Raw genomic sequence first — 19,704 nt, 5'->3', positions numbered from 1 at the left:
CGAGATCGATGTGTTTCCCTTATGGGAAGGGCTCGGATAATGAAACTAATTGTAAGAGGGAATGGGGCTTTTCAGCAGTGTGGGCCTTTGGGTGCTGAATGAGTCTCAGCTTTGGTATTGTCCTCACATCCAACTCCTGCTCCCTGGTCCTCTCTGAGCTCCTGTTAATGAATGTTTGCACATATTTATAAACAGATCATAGAGGCTGTCTCTGACAGAAATAGCAAAGAATCTGAAAGCTCATCATCATAATTACGTAGTGGATACGGTCAAGTCCATCACGGGTAAAGACCCCCCCGCTATTGAGCACTGTCACAAGAAAGCAGCATCCATCATCAGGGACCCCCGCCACCCAGGACATGCTCTCTTCTCGCTGCTACCATCAGAAAGAAGGTACAGGAGCCTCAGGACTCACACCGCCAGGTTCAGGTACAGTTATTACCCCTCAACTATCAGGAAGAAGGTACAGGACTCACACCACCGGGTTCAGGTACAGTTATTACCTCTCAACCATCAGGCTCCTGAACCAAAGGGGATAACTTCACTCAGCTTCACTTGCCCCATCATTGAAATGTTCCCACAATCTATGGACTCTTCATCTCATGTTCTCGATATTTATTGGTTATTTGTTTGTTGTTATTATTATTTATTTTTGTATTTGCACAGTTTGTTGTCTTTTGCACGCTGGTTGAATGTGACAGCTGGTGCAGTTTTTCACTGATTCTATTATGGTTGCTATTCTATTATTGAGTATGCCCACAAGAAAATGAATCTCGGGGTTGTAATTGTGACATATATGTACTTGGATAATAAATTTACCTTGAACTTTGAACCATGCCATAAAGTCACTGAAAAGGCTAATCTCTTAATGCAGCAGTCTTAGAGAAGTATTATTTTTTAATTTGATATTTTCCTTTTAATTACTCTCTTTGAACATCACTAACTTTGAGAATCACTAACCAGTTCAGCATTTTTTATTCGCAGTTATTTTGTAAATAACACTATTCTTTGCATTTCTGGTCAGACGCTAAATGCATTTCATTGGCTTTGTATCTGTACTCGGCACAATGACAATAAAGTTGAATCTAATCTAATCTAATTTACTGTTCATCCTTGATTTAGCTTCCCTCCTTAACTAATAACTCTTTGTCAATTTTTTTTTCAAAATTTTAGATCTTTTTTTAATTTTTCAAAATTTTCAGAAATGTTTTTCAAAAATGTTCATAAATTTTCTAAATTTTAGTTCAAATTATGTTTCATGAACACAACACTTCAATTTTAAAATGATCATCAGATTGTTGGACTTCATAAAGCGAAGGCCGGTTTCTGTGATGTAAATTCAATGGCTTGTGGGCTTCCTGCTGAAAATTAAATTTAATCATAAGATAATGTATTATTTCAGCCTAGACTTCGTTCTACAATGTCATATTGAAACCATTGAAATGAGGACTTCAAAGACAGGGGAGACTGATTGTATAGACTGAAGGGTAGAAATATTCCATCCCACAGGTCAAAAAAGGTCAATAAATTCCAGTCACTGACACTGCCCCATGACATTTAAGTTGGAAATACTCAGTGGGTAAAGCAGCATCTGTGGAAAGAGAAACGCTTAAAATTTCAGGTCAAAGATTCTTCGTCAGTGGATCTCTTTCCCTCTCCACAGCTGCTGCCTGACCCACTGAGTGTTTCCAGCACGTTCTGTTTTTATTTCGGATTTCCAGCACCTGCAGTATTTTGAGATTCACTATCCAGTGGGAGGTGAAAGTCTGAAGAGCAATATTGCAACTCCAGCAAGATGATCTGGCTTTCTTTGGTTAAAGAGCATCCAGAAACGATTGACGTGTCTTGTAAGACTCAACAGCATCAGAATGGATGCGAGAATGTTCACCTAAATGATCCCAAGATAGCAAGTTTCCAATCTGTTTCCTATCAATAGCAACACATGGAGGCAATACATAAATACCACTAGAGAAAAAGGCCCTTTGGCCCACTAATTCAACCCTGACTGTTTAATCTCCCCACATTCCATCAACTCCCCCTAGATTCACCCACACACTAGGGCAAGGGTTCCCAACCAGGGGTCCTCAGACCCCTTGGGTTAATGGTAGGGGTCCATGGCATTAAAAAGATTGGGAACCCCTGGTCTAGGGGAAATTTACTGTGACCAATTATTCCACCAATCCACACGCTGTCATATTCAGATATGGTGTAAGTGCAGTGAAAGAGAGAAACAAGTAGGTCAATAATTCACTGACTTTAACAAGAACTGTTTCAGAATTTAAAGGAAAAGAGAAACAATAAACAGGGGCCATTAACTAAAACACTCAAACTGAAAGTTAAAGCCAACACTGCAGCTGGAACCAATAACTAATACTAAATGACTACTACTCCTTGACGTTATCAGTCAAAATGGTGGTCCTCTTCTCTGGACAAGTATAAAAGTAAGCTGGACCATAGCTCTCCATTACCCCAGCCATCCACGTACTTATCCAAAATAGAAAGTAGCAGGTTCCGACGAGATTTGAACTCAGATCGCTGCATTCAGAGCCCAGAGTGCTAACCATTGCTTCACGAAACTACGTGGAGCTGTTGCGAAGAAAGTCGAGAGAAGATCTGCTGGAGGTGCAGAAGATCATGTTTGGTTCGGTGTGGATGGGGGAAGCAGTTCCAATTAGTAAACGGTCCAAGGACCAGGGTTTGAAATGTTGGGCAATAAATATAAGGCAAATGTGAGAAAGAATGATTTTACGCGGGGAGAAGTTATGATGTGAAACTCACTGCCTGTAGGGATGATGTGAAGGTAATTGCACATGGCTTTCATCGGGGATCTGGACAGGCACTTAGGGGTGTCAGGAAAGACTGGGGCAATGGGACTGACGATGGGTGTCTTTGGAGAAAAGATGTACTAGAAGCAGCTATATACTCAGCTCGTAATGATTCTGTGAAAAATGAAGCAAGCTGAAAGAAAAAAATACAATTTCTATACAAAATGCCATAATCGAGATGCATATTTACAAATTACTTTTCACAGCATAGAAACAGGCTCTTCAACCTACTGTATCTATGCCAACCATCATCCTTTTCTACACTAATCGCACTTTCCTCTGTTCATTCCACATCCCTCTATGCCCTGCTCGTTCATACCTTCACCTGATGGGGAGTCGGTAAACCTTAGAATCAGTTACAGAGGCTTGCACTTTCAGTTCGTCTTTATAGTTACGGGTTTTCAGTTTCATTAGCTGTCAGTTACACCTTCAAACAATTCCTATGTGTCAAGTTATCCTACTAACCACTGAAGTTAGAGAATTGGGCACCGAAACCGACTGAATTCACCACAACATCTGGGTAAGGAACGGTTCTAGTGTAAGAAAGAGTGTGCAAACATCCATGAATATATTTTTGATTTTAGTGCTTTTCAGTGGCAGTAATCCTGTCGGAGAGTTTAGCTGATGGACAGACTCTTTACTAAACTTGACCCCTGTCTTACAAACTCGAGAACATCTGCAGATGCTGGAAGTTCAAAGCAAAGCATGCAAAATGCCAAAGGAACTCAGCAGGCCAGGCAGTATCTATGGAAAAGAGTAAACAGTCGACGTTTGGGCCGAGACCCTTCATCAGGACAGGAAAGGAAGGGGAGAGGTCAGAGTCAGAAGGTGGGGGGAGGGGAGGAAAAAGTACAAGGTGGTAGGTGACAGGTGAAAACTGGGCGAGGGGGAGGGCTGGAAAAGGGGGAATATGATAGAAAAGGGTAGAAGATCATGGAAGAAAGGGAAGAGGAGGAGCAGCAGAGGGAGGTGATGGGCAGGTAAGGAGATAAGGTGAAAGAGGAGGGTGGCAGGGGCAATTACCATAAGTTTGAGAAATCAATGATCATGCTATCAGGACAGAGTCTGTCTTATAATCACTGCTAAAGGTCTGTCTCAGGGATTGAAATGTTTGACATCTTTCAAGCTATAACAGATTTCATCTCTTTTTATATAAACCATCCCAAATCACAGATGAATTCCAAATTGTTCTTCAATCTTTGGTGAAACAGAGTCACCTTTTTTTTCCTTATTAGGGAGAAGGAGAGCCTGTGGTATGTCGAATACTGGGTGAACAAGTAGTCTTTGGGGTACTGCAAGTCTGTGTCTTTATTGATGCTTTGCTGCATGCTTGAGTGCTCGGTGGAGGGCGCCGATGCTTCTTTTGCTGCTGGGGGAGGGGGGGGATTGTTGCTTTGCTGCTGCTTATGTGTGGGAGGGGGAGCTGGGGGGGACTTTGGGGTTCTAACATTTAACTGTCATTCATTCTTTGGGGCACTCCTCTGTTTTCGTGGATGGGTTGTGAAGAAAAAGAATTTCAGTATGTATATTGTATACATTTCTCCGACATTAAATGTACCCTTGAAGAACTTTTTATCCAGAGAGACCCATCCAAAGCCATTGATTACAAAGCAGTCTGAGATAGCTATTGTTTTATGCTATACAAATTATCCAAGTCACTCTTGTAGATGAAGCCTTGTAATATTCCCATTCTGTCAGTCACTCATCAAGCACCAGTTTGTAGCTCACTCATTGGTGGTCATTCTAGACTTAATTGGAAGAGAGAATCTCACATACAGGTTTCACACATACTCCACATGCACTGCAATTGCTCAGTTACCTTTGGCATTTACATTATAAGAATACTGACTAACCAAATGAATACATAGACAGAGAGGGGATGAGGGAACTGGGACACTGATGAATAAGAGGACGACGCCAAGTGACATTGGGACAGGAGTCAGCAGAGAGTTCACTAGCTAGAGGGGTCACTAAAGTGAGTAAAACCAATGTTACATCACATACGTTCAGAGCCAGACGTAAAAAGTAATAATAAGGGTAAATGTTAAAGATTATTTTTCTAAACTCTCCTAAGATTTTTCATAACCCGAGGTTCCACACTTCTCCAGCAAGAGAAATTGAATGGCAGTCATTAGCAGTCACCATTGTGTGGAAATGTATTTATACTATTAATTATTAGTCATATTTTTCTATGTCCAATTTAATGAGTAACTAAACACAGGTGACACGGTAGCGTAGTGGTTAGGGCATCACTTTACAGCACCGGCAATACCACTCAGGGTTCAAATCCCACCACCGTCTGTAAGGAGTTTGTACATTCTCCCCGTGACCGTGTGGGTTTCCTCCGAGTGCTCCGGTCTCTTCCCACATTCCAAAGATGTACGGTTAGGCTTAGCGAGTTGTGGGCATGCTATCTTGGCACCAGAAGCGTGGCCAACACTTGCACAATCCTCCCTGATGTGATTTGATGCAAGTGACACGTTTCACTGTGTGTTTCAATATACACATGACAAGTAAAGCCAATCTTTATCTATTTAATGTACAATCCAGCAAGTTCTTAAAAGTGTTGGTTAAGCTTGAGGTGAGAGATTAACGTGAAGTTTGAAATGTCCAGAAGTCAATGGTGACTGACAATTCACAAGGTTTTGCTCCCTCAACTCAAGGTACTGGCTGAGTGGCTCGTTAGTAACTACCAGAGTCTGGTCATTGTCAGTTAGTTTTACAGCAAAATCTGATTTGAAACATTCTAGTTAAAGTCCTTGGGACAGTACACTAGTAAAGAATGGATTCCCGGGTATTGTTAACTTAGATTTTGTTTTCACTGATTTTGCTTTCAACACGTTTTAGCCCAAATTATTCACACTCCTACTGGGAACCAACTGCAAACCTCCCTAGAATATTCCCCGAGTCTATTTGCAAACTTTTAACAATCACAAACCATTGAGCTATTCTGGTATACAAGGTTTATTTAAAGCCCAGTTACCTTACAACGTGGGCATAGAAATGAAATCCGTTGAAACGGTTCATAACCACTACAGTGCAACGCGACGGTTGTGCTCGTAAGAAACCGCGCGTTACAATTGTGTACATGGGAAACGGGGGAGAGGGGAGGCTAGGGGCTAGGGTTTCAGACACGCAATAACTAGATTATCTGATAGCTACAAATGTACTTTGCTACTGCTTTTTTAAACTAAAAATGTAGTTACTTTGTTTAATCCTAGTGCAAGTACCAATACTAGAAGCCAATGTTTGTCAATTTCCACTGGCCTTCCGCACTGACACCGGCAGCAACCACTTCTCGGAGCCGATTCAACAATCTACAACTTCCAGTGACTCTTTACAATTCATGTTCTCGGTACAATATTATCTTTTTATTTGCAGTTTGCCTTCTCTTGCACATTGTCAGCCTTTGTTTCCGCCTGACCCGCTGAATTCCCCCAGCACTGTGTGTGCGTGCGTTATTCTGGATGTCCAGCATCCGCAGAATCTCGTGTGTTTATGATTTGTCTGTTTATGTGTAGTTTTTCGTAAATTCTATTATATTTCTTTTTTTCCCTGTAAATGCCTGGAAGAAAATGATTCTCAGGGTAGTATATAGTAATGATAATACAATTACTTTGAACTTTGAACTGTGTTTTTAAGAGACAACGGTTTCTGATTGCCGCACGGTGAGGATGTTATATCGAAACGGTTTTTTTAAACACTTTTTTTTTCCCTCCAAGACTACTTTTTTTACTGGTAGTCAATTTCCAAAGCAACTCTAATTCCTGATCGAAATCTGATTATCACAATTCGGCCCCGTAATACAAATTATTGACTTGTTTTCGTCAATCGCGTTACATCCAATTCACCTCATTGAAGCAAGCGTTGTAACAGAACGGTTTGAATTTGAAATTCATCAACAGCCCCCGTGTATCTACATTTAAACATATATTTGCCGCTAATTGTACAAGATGGACACAAAGCCATGTCTGAACCCCCACAAACAATATTCTCAATACGGTGAAGGTTAAATTTAGTCTCTATTGCAACTGTGATATCCGGAGTTATACTACCACTGCAAAACAAGCTCAATTTCAATACTGAAGTCTGTAGCTTCACATGTGCGACAGAATATTGTGGATTTGCCTTTTTGGCATACATCTGCCGAGTTGTACCGACGCTTCGATTTATATCACCTGTGATTCTGATACTTCAACGAAACTTTAAACGGTTCAGATACTTGAGTTCAAAGTAAAGTTATTATCAAATACATATATGTCACCATGTACCACCCTAAGATTCGTTTTCATACTCAATAAATCCAATAACCACAATAGAATCAATGAAAGACCGCACCATCAGGGCAGACAACTAGTGTGCAAAAGACAGCAAACTGCAAATACGAAAGAAAAAATAAATAAGAAATTATATATATAAAACTGCACCCAATACCTGTAGAATTCCTACAGTGTCTGATGAAGCATTGGCGTATATAATCACACTATCTGTTAACAACCAAGATGAAGGACAGCCACCATTAACAAAACAAACGGAGGCATTTTCCAGCGCGGCTCTCAAAGCCCACTGTGGTTTTGTCCAGCTTTAAACCCGCTCTCTAATTTAGGGTATCAAATTAGAAACAGCCACACGAATTATGCCTTGACACACCTTCTATACATAAACAAAGTTGAAATTATACGCTCCTTATCAGTAAAGCAAAATAAATTAATTCCAATAGTAGAACAATTTTCTAAAGATATAAACGTGAACTTTGGACTGGAATAGTGCAGAACATTAAACATAAAGAAAGGTGCAATCGAGCTAGTAGGGTATAAGACAGAGCAGCAGGGTATAAAACTACTGATGGATGAATATGAAACATAACAACAAATAAAGCAAGTACATCATAGGGGGATAAAGTGATGTTCAACAGAATTTACTTCAAAGCTTAAGAAAATCTGCGAAACAGACTCAATGGTAAAAATATAACAAAGGCAAAAATGCACTTTCACTATACCCATATAAAGGTATTCTTTTGGAATAATATCTTGGTCCAAAACCAATCCGGAAAATTTACAAATCAAAATAAGAACTGAAATGACAAGTTTTAGAAAACACTATGTACACTTGAACACACTTAGATTAACACTACCCAGAGGAAGATGAATAACAGATATTTTAAAAAATTACACAACAGTCAGCAGATTTACAAGGATGTTGCCTGGATTGGGGAGCATGCCTTATGAGAATAGGTTGAGTGAACTTGGCCTTTTCTCCTTGGAGCGACGGAGGATGAGAGGTGACCTGATAGAGGTGTACAAGATGATGACAGACATTGATTGTGTGGATAGTCAGAGGCTTGTTCCCAGGGCTGAAATGGCTAGCACGAGAGGGCAGTTTTAAGGTGCTTGGAAGTAGGTACAGAGGAGATATCAGGGGTAAGTTTTTTACACAGAGGGTGGTCAGTGCGTGGAATGGGCTGCCGGCGATGGTGGTGGAGGTGGATACGATAGGGTCTTTTAAGAGACTCCTGGACAGGTATATGGAGCTCAAAAAAATAGAGGGCTATGGGTAACCCTAGGTAGTTTTTCGGGTAAGGACATGTTCGGCACAGCTTTGTGGGCCGAAGGACCTGTACTGTGCTGTAGGTTTTCTATTTTTCTATGTTTCTATGTCAGATAAACTTCTAAGAATATACTTTTATGAACAAAAACAGGATTCAGCATTCCATTTGGGCAAACAACTTACTTAATAGACATGGCCATTTCAAACACACATAACGTACAGAAATCAGTCAGTGAAAAACACCAGAAATATGCAGAATTAAAAGAGGAAATTGAAAGACTTTGGAACATGAACAGGGTATACATTGTCCCAATAGTAATATCTACAACTGGTATCATCCCAAAGCCACTACACAATATTATTAAACAATTAGGCCTGCACAGCAATATTTACGTAAATTTTCAGAAGCTGCAATACTAAACACCACTGGAATAGTCCAAAAGTTCCTAGCAATTGAAAAACGAGTGTGCTTGGCTGTGCCTGTACTTAAGGTTTTACCAGCTTGAGCTGGGAAAAAATAAGTGATAATAATAATAATACTAAGTAATGAATATTGAGAACATGAGATGAAGAGTCCTTGAAAGTGAGTCCATTGGTTGTAGGAACAATTCAATGATGGGGCGAGTGAAGTTGAGTGAAGTTATCCCCTCTGGTTCAGATCTGGGCTTTTCCCACAATCTGTGGACTCACTTTTAACAACCCTTCATCTCATGTTTTTGATATTTATTTCTTATTTGTTTATTTTATTCTGCATTTGTACAGTTTTGTTGTCTTTTGAACATTGGCTGTTTTGTCTATCTTGTTGCGTGCAGTCTTTATTGTGTTTCTTGGATTTACTGTGCATGCCCACAAGAAAACAAACCATCAGCGCTGTATGTGCTAAATTATATGCTCTTTGATTATAATTTTACTTTGAACTTTGTATTTATACCATCTGTAATTGTACTGAAAAAACATACATTACAGGAAGTGAAGAAGCTGGAAAGCTGAAATAAAAGGGTCTGTGGTGCAGCTCCATGTACTACATGGGGTATTTCTCACTGTATGATTATATTTCACTATGCAACATGTAACCCTCAAACACCAGCTGACTAGGTAGCTTGCTTGTTACTACCAACTTATGAAAGCTTATTGCAGGTGAGAACTTCCATTGCAAAACTTAATACAGGGACATTTACTGTATTTCTGCACAGTTTCTTTGTGTGGGGTTCAAAGCTGCCTACGTTAAGTGAGTTTCGACTTCTGTTGAAATTGCAAGGCAGTTTCACAGACTGGGAGCAGAAACAGAAACCCTGAGAAATCGCTCAGCAGGTTTTGATGAGGGTAACATTTCAGGTTGATCTTCCGTCAGAACAAGGAAAGGCTGGAAAGCAGGCGGTGGCAATGGATTTAATTTTTGATTAAAGGAAAGTGAATGGTGGTCTGCCCCAGGGATCACCTGTTTATTCCATACAATGATCTTGCCTTCAGAGAGTGGGCTTCAAGCCACAGCTTCCATGTCTGTACAGGACACATATGCAGTGGAAGATGAACAGGTTGGTGGAATGGGCAGAAGACTGGCAGATGAATTTTAACATGGGGGAATGTAGAATGATCCAATTTGTATAGGATAAGGAGGAGAGAGAACCTAGAACTTGGTTCTGAAAGGAGTGCAGGAGCTGATGGAGTGGGGACCTTGGATGCACAGATCATTGAAAGTGGCAGGGCAGAGCGGGAAGGCAGTTGATAAGGTAAAGGTGATCCTTTCTCACCGTGGTAGAAAAGCAAGGATGTCATGCTGAACCTTTTCATAAAATGCTTGTTCAGCCTCAGCTGTGGTATAGCGTTCATTTCCAAGAAACAGCAAGGGAGGTGGTGGGGGGGAGGGGGAGAGAGTGACAGAGAGAGAGAGTGTGAGAGAGAGAGAGAGGAGGGAGCTAGGGAGAGAGGGGAAATAGAGAAAGAGAGGGAGAGAGAAGGAGAGAGAGAGGGTGGGAGATAGAGGAAATAGAGGGAGAGAGAGGAGACGGGGAGAGAGAGCGATGGAGAGAGAGAGGGTGGGAGGGTGGGAGATAGAGGGGGAGAGAGAGGAGGGGGAGAGAGAGAGGGGAAGAGAGAGGAAACAGAGGGAGAGAGAGGAGACAGAGGGAGAGAGAGGAGACAGAGGGAGGGAGAGAGAGAGACAGAGAGAGAGAGAGAAATGGAGAGAGATAGAGATATTAACAAGAATAGTTCTTGAGATGAGGGACTTCAGTGAGAGGGGCCTGGGTTGCTTGCTTTGGTAGGAAGATCTGTAATACGATGATGGGGCTCCCCTCTGTGAACTCTCTCAACACTTCCTACTGCCTCTCTAAAGCAGCAGGCATAATCGAAGACCTCATCCACCTGGACATTCTGTCTTCTCCCCAGCGATTGCCTTTAGGTGTGTGTTTAAGTTGGAGAGGGGAGTGAGAGTGGCAGGAACTAACACCAGTAACTGAGCGACACAGTTTGGTGTTGGCTGGGGGAGGGTTTAGGTGGTAGCTAATCTGTCTGAACAAGAATCTGTTGGGGGCTATAAGTAAGACAAGGGTGAGAACAGATACAAAACCCTGCAGTCGCTGGAATTTGCAGATAAAACAGAATGCTGGAAAACCCCAAATAAGTCAGGCAGCAACTGTGGAGAGAGACACTGGATCCACATTATAAGTTGGTGTTCCTACATCAGTTCCAACACAAATTGGAAAGGTTTGCTTTCTGATCACAAACAAGAGAAAATCTGCAGCTGCTGGAAATCCGAGCAACACACACAAAATGCTGGGGGATCTCAGCAGGCCAGGAGGCATTGAGGAAAGAGTACAGTCGACGTTTCGGGCCGAGACCCTTCGGCTGTCCTGCCTGGCCTACTGAGTTCCTCCAGCAATTTGTGTGTGCCTAGCTAGCTTTCTGAAATTGTTTAGCCCAAAGAAACTGCCTGTTAGGAAGAGTGAGAGTGAGATGGAGATTGAGAATGACACAGCCCTTTCTTACCAGTCTCCATCTCCTACCTTCACACGCACCTCCTCTAGAGCATCATCCATCTGAACTGCTAGTTCACTCGTGTTCTTTCTCCACTGACGCTATCCGACCTGAAGTTTGTTTTTGCTTTTCCTAGACGTGAACTTGGCGCTTAAACAATAACTACTGATTTTAACTTGATTTCAGAGCAACGAGATGTTCTGGTCTGCTCTGAAGGATTTGTTCTCCTGCCGGGAAACTTCTCACACTAGTGTCTCCAGTTACTTCCCTACATCGGCCACGGAGCGCTTTCACCCCAGGGCCGTGACAGGCACTATGTAAATGCAAATCATTCCGTACGAACGGAGAGAGAAGCTTAGGTGACCTGCTTTTGGTAAATGCCTCGCTCCAGTTTAACTTACAGATACAATTCCGGCGAGCAGGACGCTTTGATACCGTTTCCCCTTCTCTCCCGTACTGACCCTAGCAGCTTTGGGAACAGGGATTGGGACGGCGGGGGTGGGTGGGTGGGGGGTGTTGGGAGCTGTTTTCATACCTGTCACGGCCAGCGCAGTCCCAGTACCGAATTTCATCTCGCCCCCGGTCCGGGCTGCGCAATAATACACCCCGGCGTCCGAAACACTGATATTCGCAATCCTTAGTCGGGAGCAGTGGGTTCTGCGGTCAAAGGAGGGAGTAAAATTATGGCCGTAGCCGTTAAAGTAGCTGGCGGGGCCGCCGGAGGCGCGGTGGAAAAGGATGGTAGTGGGTCCTTGACCGGGACGTTGCATAAACCAGTACCGTAGATCGGATGTTTCCTGCAGTCGGCATTCCACCGTTACCGCGTCTCCGGCGTGCGCGGAGCTCCATAATATTTCCGCAGAGCTAGGAAGATCTGCATCCGACCGAGAAAAAGATCTGTCAGTGAACAGTAAAGTCTAAAATCTACCCCAGACACCGCGGATTTGGCCAAGCTGCGTTAGAAGTTCATGACATTCAGGATTTGTTCCAAGACCTCTGGACCACTCCCGCTTCGGTGCCACGGCACGGATATGCAACCGTGCCAAGTTTATCGAAGCGCTGCCAAGCCGCGGAGAGGTGAGTGGAGGCAGGGACGAGGAGAATCGAGGGGTCGGTACTGTCGTTCCACGGGCTGTCACAGTGCAAAGGGTCGCTGGAGGTGAGCGCGCGTGGAACTGGCGAGAGGGGGAGGAATCAAAGGAATGGGTGGCCGAGTGCATCGATCCGGCCAACCATCCGCATGGGCCGGGATCCGAGATGCAGCGATGGGGTCAGAGGTCCAGAAGGGTGAAGGGTTGTCTGTATCCAAGGAATTGTGGTGAGGTGGATGCGTCGATACAAGGAAGGCAGGGTCTAGGAACCAAGGGGGGGGGCGTGGTCCAGAGGCTGGTGAAGGGTCGCCTACATTCTTGCCAGGTAAAAGCTCGGCTACTCACAAATGGTCCACACCAGCACGATCCACGTCAGCCGGAGCTTCATGCCACCCGTATATTGAATGATTTATCGATAAACACTCGCCCTCTGACCACTGGCTGTGTCAGTTTGTGGTTTTGTTTACCGTTTCCACCGCATCTAACAGTCAGAGGAGGACCAACGCTGCCTTGTGAGCCTGGCGACGAGCCATAGGCGGTCGCCCGGCAGTGCTGAGGTAATGAGATCCGGCTGGGTTCCGCTTCGGAAGTTAGCGCTGCGAAACTTAAAGGTAAGTGAAAATCGAAGGTTTCGACTCAGATGGTGAGAGTAACCGAGCTCTTGCTCCGGGCGGAGTCGCGCTGCGCGACAGTGGAAATAGTGAAGCTGTTCTGCAGCTCAGAGATCAATATCTTACACCTTCACTCAAAAGTGGCAGGAAGTGCCAGGCCCTCCCGTCTCAAACCGCCGTAAGGTCGGGCCGCGGGTACCTACATTTCCAACCGCCGAGTCAATTTGCCGCTGCTGGCGGCGCAGATATTCGAAATGTGACAAGGAACACCCAACGGGTCAGTCAGCATCTGCGGAAAAAGACGCCGTTTGTGTTTCAGTTCTTACTATGTTTGACCTGAAACATCCAATCGGTTTCTCTCTCCGCCGACGCTGCCAGCCCTTTCTGTTGTTGTGACTGCAAATCAGAGATAGTTCGTGTGCAAAGCTGTTGTTGCGGTGGAGCAACTGTTCGGGGATGCTTCCTGGAGGACTGCGTCAAAAAATCGCTATAATTCAGCAAAGGTTCAAAGAGAAGTTTGAAGACAACTTCGTGGTGGGGGCTCGGATCTCAAACAACCACGGGTCAGAGTACAATAAGGAGATAAAGATCCCAATGTCATGTTGTCAAGTCAAGATCCTCTCCCTCAATGTCAGCAGATTATTAACTTCAGGATGTGGGGTGGGGTTCACACCCCTGTATGTACCAATGGTGTCACGGTGGAAATGGGTTGAGAGCTTCGGTTTGCAAAGGTGTAAATATTAAGATTTAGATTCATCCAAGTAAACAGTGAAATGCAACGTTTGTATTAACAATCAGAACAACCTAAGGATGTGCTGGGAGCAGCCCACAAGTATCACATGCATTCCAGCATCAACAAATCATGCCCACAATGTTCAGCGGAAGAACAGCAAACCCCGCCCCTTTTGTCTGGCTCATCCACACACACACACACACACACACACACAGTCCTCCAACCCCCAGACAGGCAGCCTCCGGGCCTCCGGGCCTCCAGGCTCCATTGGACTCACAGACTTGCAGACCCAGGGCTCAACTTCTGGACTTCGAATCGACCACCGGCCTTCGATCTTCGATATTGACCCCAGGACTCACTGATGGCGGGTCTCGAACTCCAGACTCGCCGGTAACAGCGCCGCAAACTCCAGGCATCTAACACCAGACTCCCAGACTCATGTGTCAAGGAGGACGTCAGCCCTCGTGCCTCCTATCCACACAAACTTTCAATACTGTTGATACCCCTACGGACTCAACTGACCTGGGGTTGGGGGGGGATCAGATCTTGTCATCACTGGTCCTTCTCAACATCATTGTTGGGCTTCAAGAGTGGAATGCGGAGGCCCAGACGTCAAACTGGTTTTTAACTCCCAACTTTTCTGTCCCTAAACCTCAACCCGACCTGTAACTGCATGCTCTGTCCCCAAAACAATCCCTACCTGCCTAAAAACAGCAATGTATGAGCCACGCCTGCAGCGGAGACTGTAGCTTGGCACCATCTTGACCGAAACACCGACCATTTGTCCTGGTGGGGCAACATGGATGCTGTGGATAAGGAAGCATGCCTAGGTCTTTACTTCCTCGGAAGGCGAAGGAAATTCAGCATGTCCCTGATAATTCTCAGAAACTTTTACTAAAGCCGTCTATTCAGACGCCTCACGGTTAGGCTTGGCAACTGCTCTGCCCAAGACCACAAGAAATTGCAGAAAGTGGTAGGCACTGTAAAGTCCATCACACAAACCAATCTCCCCTCCGCCGACTCCCCTCCTCTACACTTCCTGCTGCCTTAAGAGAGCAGCCAGCATAATCTAGCACTCCTCCCATCCCTGTCAGTCTCTCTTCCGTCCTCTCATGACTTTATAATCCTTGAAAAGGTCGCCCCTCATTTGAGAGGGCAGAGAGTTAATAAATGACAATAAAAGAGGACTGCGTCTCCTCATAATCTAATCTAATAGGAACCTGGGGATCAATCTTTTCATGGGGGGGTGATCTGTATATGAGACAAACTTCCCTTATATTGATTAGCACTGTCATGGAACTGATTGGACAGTGGCAGGAATTCAAGTTTAAGTGCTCCAGTTCCCCAGGGTACAGTTAGCTGTCGCTGTCTCTTTAAGACTCAATTGTAGGAGTTCCATTTCTCGTACTGCTGTTTGTGGCTTCACCTTTGGATTTTGTTTGTGTCGCCTTGTCTATTCCAAGTCTGAATTAATTCAAGGCAGGTGGGGGGGGGGCAGACAAAAGAAGGCTGGTGAAGCCAGGAGGCACTTGGGGAGGGTGACGGCAGACGGTGATAAGTGGGGACACAAAGGCTGGAATCTGAGAAGTAAGGGAGGTGATGGTGGAACCATAGAGGAAGGGTGAAGGGCGATGGGAACCTGAGCCAGAATGGAGGTGTGGAGAGGAGTTGGTGGGACGCAAGGGACTTCAGACTCTGGAATCTGGAGCAAGAGTAACCTGCAGAAGGAGCTCAGTGGGTCAAGGACGTCTGCGCCAGTTCTGATAGAGGTGAGAAGAAGGTTGGTGAACCTTGGTAATTCTCTGCCCAATGGGGTTTGGACATTTCTGGGTAGTTTCACAACAGGTGTCAGTGGACACTGGAATATTAGGGGAACTGAGGGGTATCTGGCTCTTGTGGAAATTGGTGCTGAGGCAAAAATCTTATTATAGTACAGACACATGGGACCAAACAGCCTACACCTGCTTCTGCGAATAAAATCGATGATCTCAGAGCTAGGGCGCTGAATCAGAGGGACACTAGGACCACGTGTGTTCTTTGTTTCACGGAATCCTGGTTAACCTCTTCCCTACCGGACCCAGATTGGCGGGTTTACTATACACCTCCAGGAAAGATCTATAGAGTCTCTCAAGAGCAGAGGTGGAGGAGTATGCCCTGTGATCAGCTCTCCTTGGTGCACAAATATATCAGTGCTGTCCCATTTCTGCTCACCAGACCTGGAAAATCCAGCAGTAAAGTGCCGTCCTTTTTACCTACCACGGGAGTTCTCTGGGGTCATTTTGGTAGCAGTTTACATTCCACCTCAGGGCAATGTTAAGTGGGCTTTAGATGATCTGAGTAATGGGATCAACATGCATGAAACAGTGCACCCTAATGCCTTCACCGTCATTTTGGGAGATTTTAAACCAAGCCAGTCTGCAAAAATCACTAAACAACTACCATCAACAGATCACTTGCAATTCCAGAGGAAACAACACTGGACCATTGCTACACCACCATCAAGAATGCCTACTGTGCTATTCCACGCCCTCAGTTCAGGAAGTCTGATCACCTAGCTGTACTTCTATTCCCTGAGTATAGGCAGAGACTGAAGACTGTAGCACCAGTAGTGAGGACCAAGAAGGTATGGACCAGGGAAGCACAGGAGCACCTACAGGACTGCTTTGAATTGGTGGACTGGACTGTATTCAGGGATTCATCTTTGAATCTAGATGAGTCTGCTGCAGTTGTTACTGACTTCTATGCATGCTTTGAAAGGGAGAACACAACTACAGCTGTGAAGATCCCTGCTGCACCTGATGACCCTGTGATCTCTGTCTCAGAGACTGATGTTAGGCCATCTTTAAAGAGAGTGAACCCTTGCAAGGCGGAAGGTCCCAATGGAGTACCTGGTAAGGCTCTGAAAACCTGTGCCAACCAACTAGTGGGAGTATTCAAGGACATTTCCAACCTCTCACTACTATGGGCGGAAGTTCCCACTTGCTTCAAAAAGGCAACAATTCTACCAGTGGCTAAGGAGAATAATGTGGGCTGCCTTAATGACTATCGCCCAGTAGCACTCACATCAATAGTGATGAAACGCTTTGAGAGGTTGGTCATGACTAGACTGAACTCCTGCCTCAGCAAGGACCTGGACCCGCTGCATTTAGGTCAATGGTAGACGCAATCTCGATGGCTCTCCACACAGCTTTAGACCACCTGGACAACACAAACACCTACGTCAGGATGCTGTTCATCGACTATAGCTCAGCATTTAATACCATCATTCCCACAATCCTGATTGAGAAGTTGCAGAACCTGGGCCTCTGTACCTCCCTCTGCAATTGGATCTTCGACTTCCTAACTGTGCAGATTGGTGATAACATATCCTCCTCGCTGACGATCAACACTGGCGCACCTCAGGGGTGTGTGCTTTGCCCACTCTCTACTCTCTATATCCATGACTGTGTGGCTAGGCATAGCTCAAATACCATCTATGAATTTGCTGACGATACAACCATTGTTGGTAGAATCTCAGGTGGTGACGAGAGGGCATACAGGAGTGAGATATGCCAACTAGTGGAATGGTGCCACAGCAACAACCTGGCACTCAACGAAAGTAAGATGAAAAAGCTGATTGTGGACTTCAGGAAGGGTAAGATGATGGAACACACACAAATCCTTATAGAGGGATCAGACGTGGAGAGAGTGAGCAGTTTCAAGTTCCTGGGTGTCAAGATCTCTGAGGATCTAACCTGGTCCCAACATATCGATGAAGTTATAAAGAAGGCAAGACAGTGACTATACTTTATTAGGAGTTTGAAGAGATTTGCATGTCAACAAACACACCCAGAAATTTCTATAGTTGTACTGTGGAGAGCATCCTGACAGGCTGCATCACTGTCTGGTATGGAGGGGCTGCTGCACAGGACTGAAAGAAGCTGCAGAAGGTTGTAAATCTTGTCAGCTCCATCTTGGGTACTAGCCTACAAAGTACCCAGGACATCTTCGGGGAGCAGTGTCTCAGAAAGGCAGCATCCAATACAAAGGATCTCCAGCACCCAGGGCATGCCCTTTTCTCACTGTTACCATCAGGAAGGAGGTACAGAAGCCTGAAGGCACACACTCAGTGATTCAGGAACAGCTTCTTCCCCTCTGCCATCTGATTCCCAAATGGACTTTGAATCTTTGGATACTACCTCATTTTTTTAATATACAGTATTTCTATTTTTGCATGTTTTATTGAATCTATTCGATATACGTAATTGATTCTTTATTTATTATTTTTATTTTGTTTATTATTTTTTTCTCTGCTAGATTATGCATTGCATCGAACTGCTGCTGCTAAGTTAACAAATTTCACGTCACATGCCGGTGATAATAAACCTGATTCTGAATTCTAAATTCGGAATTCTGATCTCATTGAAACCTAACAAATAAGTTAAAATCCTAGATAGAGTGGATGTGGAAAGGATATTTCCTATGGCGGGGGGCAGGTGTTTGGGACCAGAGGAACATCCCTTTAGAACAGAGATGAGGAGGAATTTCCTTAGTCAAAGGGTGGTGAATCTGTGGAATTCATTGCCACAGACGGCTATAGAGGCCACATCACTGGGAATATTTAAAGCAGAATAGGTTCTTGATTAGTAAGGGCATCAAAGGGAGAAGGCAAAAGAATGGGGTTGAGAGGGATAGTAAATCAACCATGATTCAATGGCAGAGTAGACTCAGTGGGTCGAATCTCCTATTGTACTCCTATGTCTTATGGTCTTATTATGAGACTTGATTCTTATATCTCTGTAATTACAGTCCAATGACACTAGATGGCGGTAGATTACCCAGTCCTCAAAGTGCCCAATGAAATTTTCCACTTCTTTCTCTCAAATGGGTTTCAAATAAGCAATGCCGATATCCAAATAACATGTTTACAATAATTATTAGAAAGTTTGTTGTGTTTACTTAAAGTGAAATTGGGGTAACCTGTCACTGAAAGCTGACCTTGGACTTCACATTTCTGCTGTGAAGTTTGGTGTCAATACCCAGTTGTAACACCTACTGCTGATCATTTCTCCTAATGCATGACCCTTCCAATTAACTGGGCTAATGGAATATTTATCTTTAAACTTCCAGAAGTTTCACTTCTGAATCTACCTGAGGAATAGATAGGAAATAGTTTTTAAATTCTTTGCAAAAATGAGTTGGTTCTAAGTAAGGTCTTCTGGTGAGTTGTAATGCTCTCACTTTACAATGCAAGGATTCCAGTGACAAGAGAAACCAGTGTGACTGACCCAGACTGCTGGGCTTCCAGTGGGGAATATCTGATCAATTTCACAAACAAGAGAAAATCTGCAGAGGCTGGAAATCCAAGCAACACACACAAAATGCTGGAGGAACTCAGCAGGCCAGGCAGCATCTATGGAAAAGAGTAAACTATCGATGTTTCGGGCTGAGACCCTTCATCAGGTCTGGAACAAAGAGTTGAGAGGTCAGAGTAAGAAGGTGGGGGGAGGGGAGGAAGAAGTACAAGGTGGCAGGTGATGGGTGAAACCGGGAGAAGGGGAGGGGTGAAGTGAAGAGCTGGGAAGTTGACTGGTGAAAGAGATAAAGGGCTGGAGAAGGGGGAATCTGATAGGAGATGACAGAAGGCCATGGCAGAAAGGGAAGGGGGAGGAGTACCAGAGGGAGGTGATGGGCAGGTAAGAAGATAAGGTGAGAGAGGGAAATAAGAACAGTGAATGGTGAAGAAGAAGGGGGGCAATTACAGAACATATAAGTTATTAGTCGATTAATTACTGATTTCTATCAAAGGATGTGGGTTCTAGTTTTGCAAGGGGACGAGAAGTTAACATTTTCTCTCACTCAGACAAGGAAAAGTGAATGAGTTGCACTGCATATGGCAGGGATACAAGAACTCAAGCACTGGTGGATTGTCCAAGAAGAAA

General features: G+C 44.3%; 1 protein-coding gene across 1 annotated transcript in view; it reads right to left on the bottom strand.

The window, feature by feature from the left end:
- LOC134354367 (uncharacterized) overlaps window positions 1-12,918 on the bottom strand; it is a 39,915-nt gene extending 26,997 nt beyond the window's left edge. Inside the window, exons 1-2 of the mRNA XM_063063327.1 lie at window positions 12,785-12,918; window positions 11,884-12,222 (exon numbers count right to left, since the gene is read on the bottom strand). Coding sequence (XP_062919397.1) covers window positions 11,884-12,222; window positions 12,785-12,827 — 382 coding nt within the window. The 5' untranslated portion in view covers window positions 12,828-12,918. The remainder of the gene's footprint in view (window positions 1-11,883; window positions 12,223-12,784) is intronic.
- Between the last annotated feature and the right edge of the window lie 6,786 nt (window positions 12,919-19,704).

This window comes from Mobula hypostoma, chromosome 11 (genome assembly GCF_963921235.1).
Source record: "Mobula hypostoma chromosome 11, sMobHyp1.1, whole genome shotgun sequence".
NCBI classification, from domain to species: domain Eukaryota; kingdom Metazoa; phylum Chordata; class Chondrichthyes; order Myliobatiformes; family Myliobatidae; genus Mobula; species Mobula hypostoma.
The sequence above is the reverse complement of the archived record's forward strand: the minus strand, read 5'-3'. Positions and strand labels throughout refer to the sequence as shown.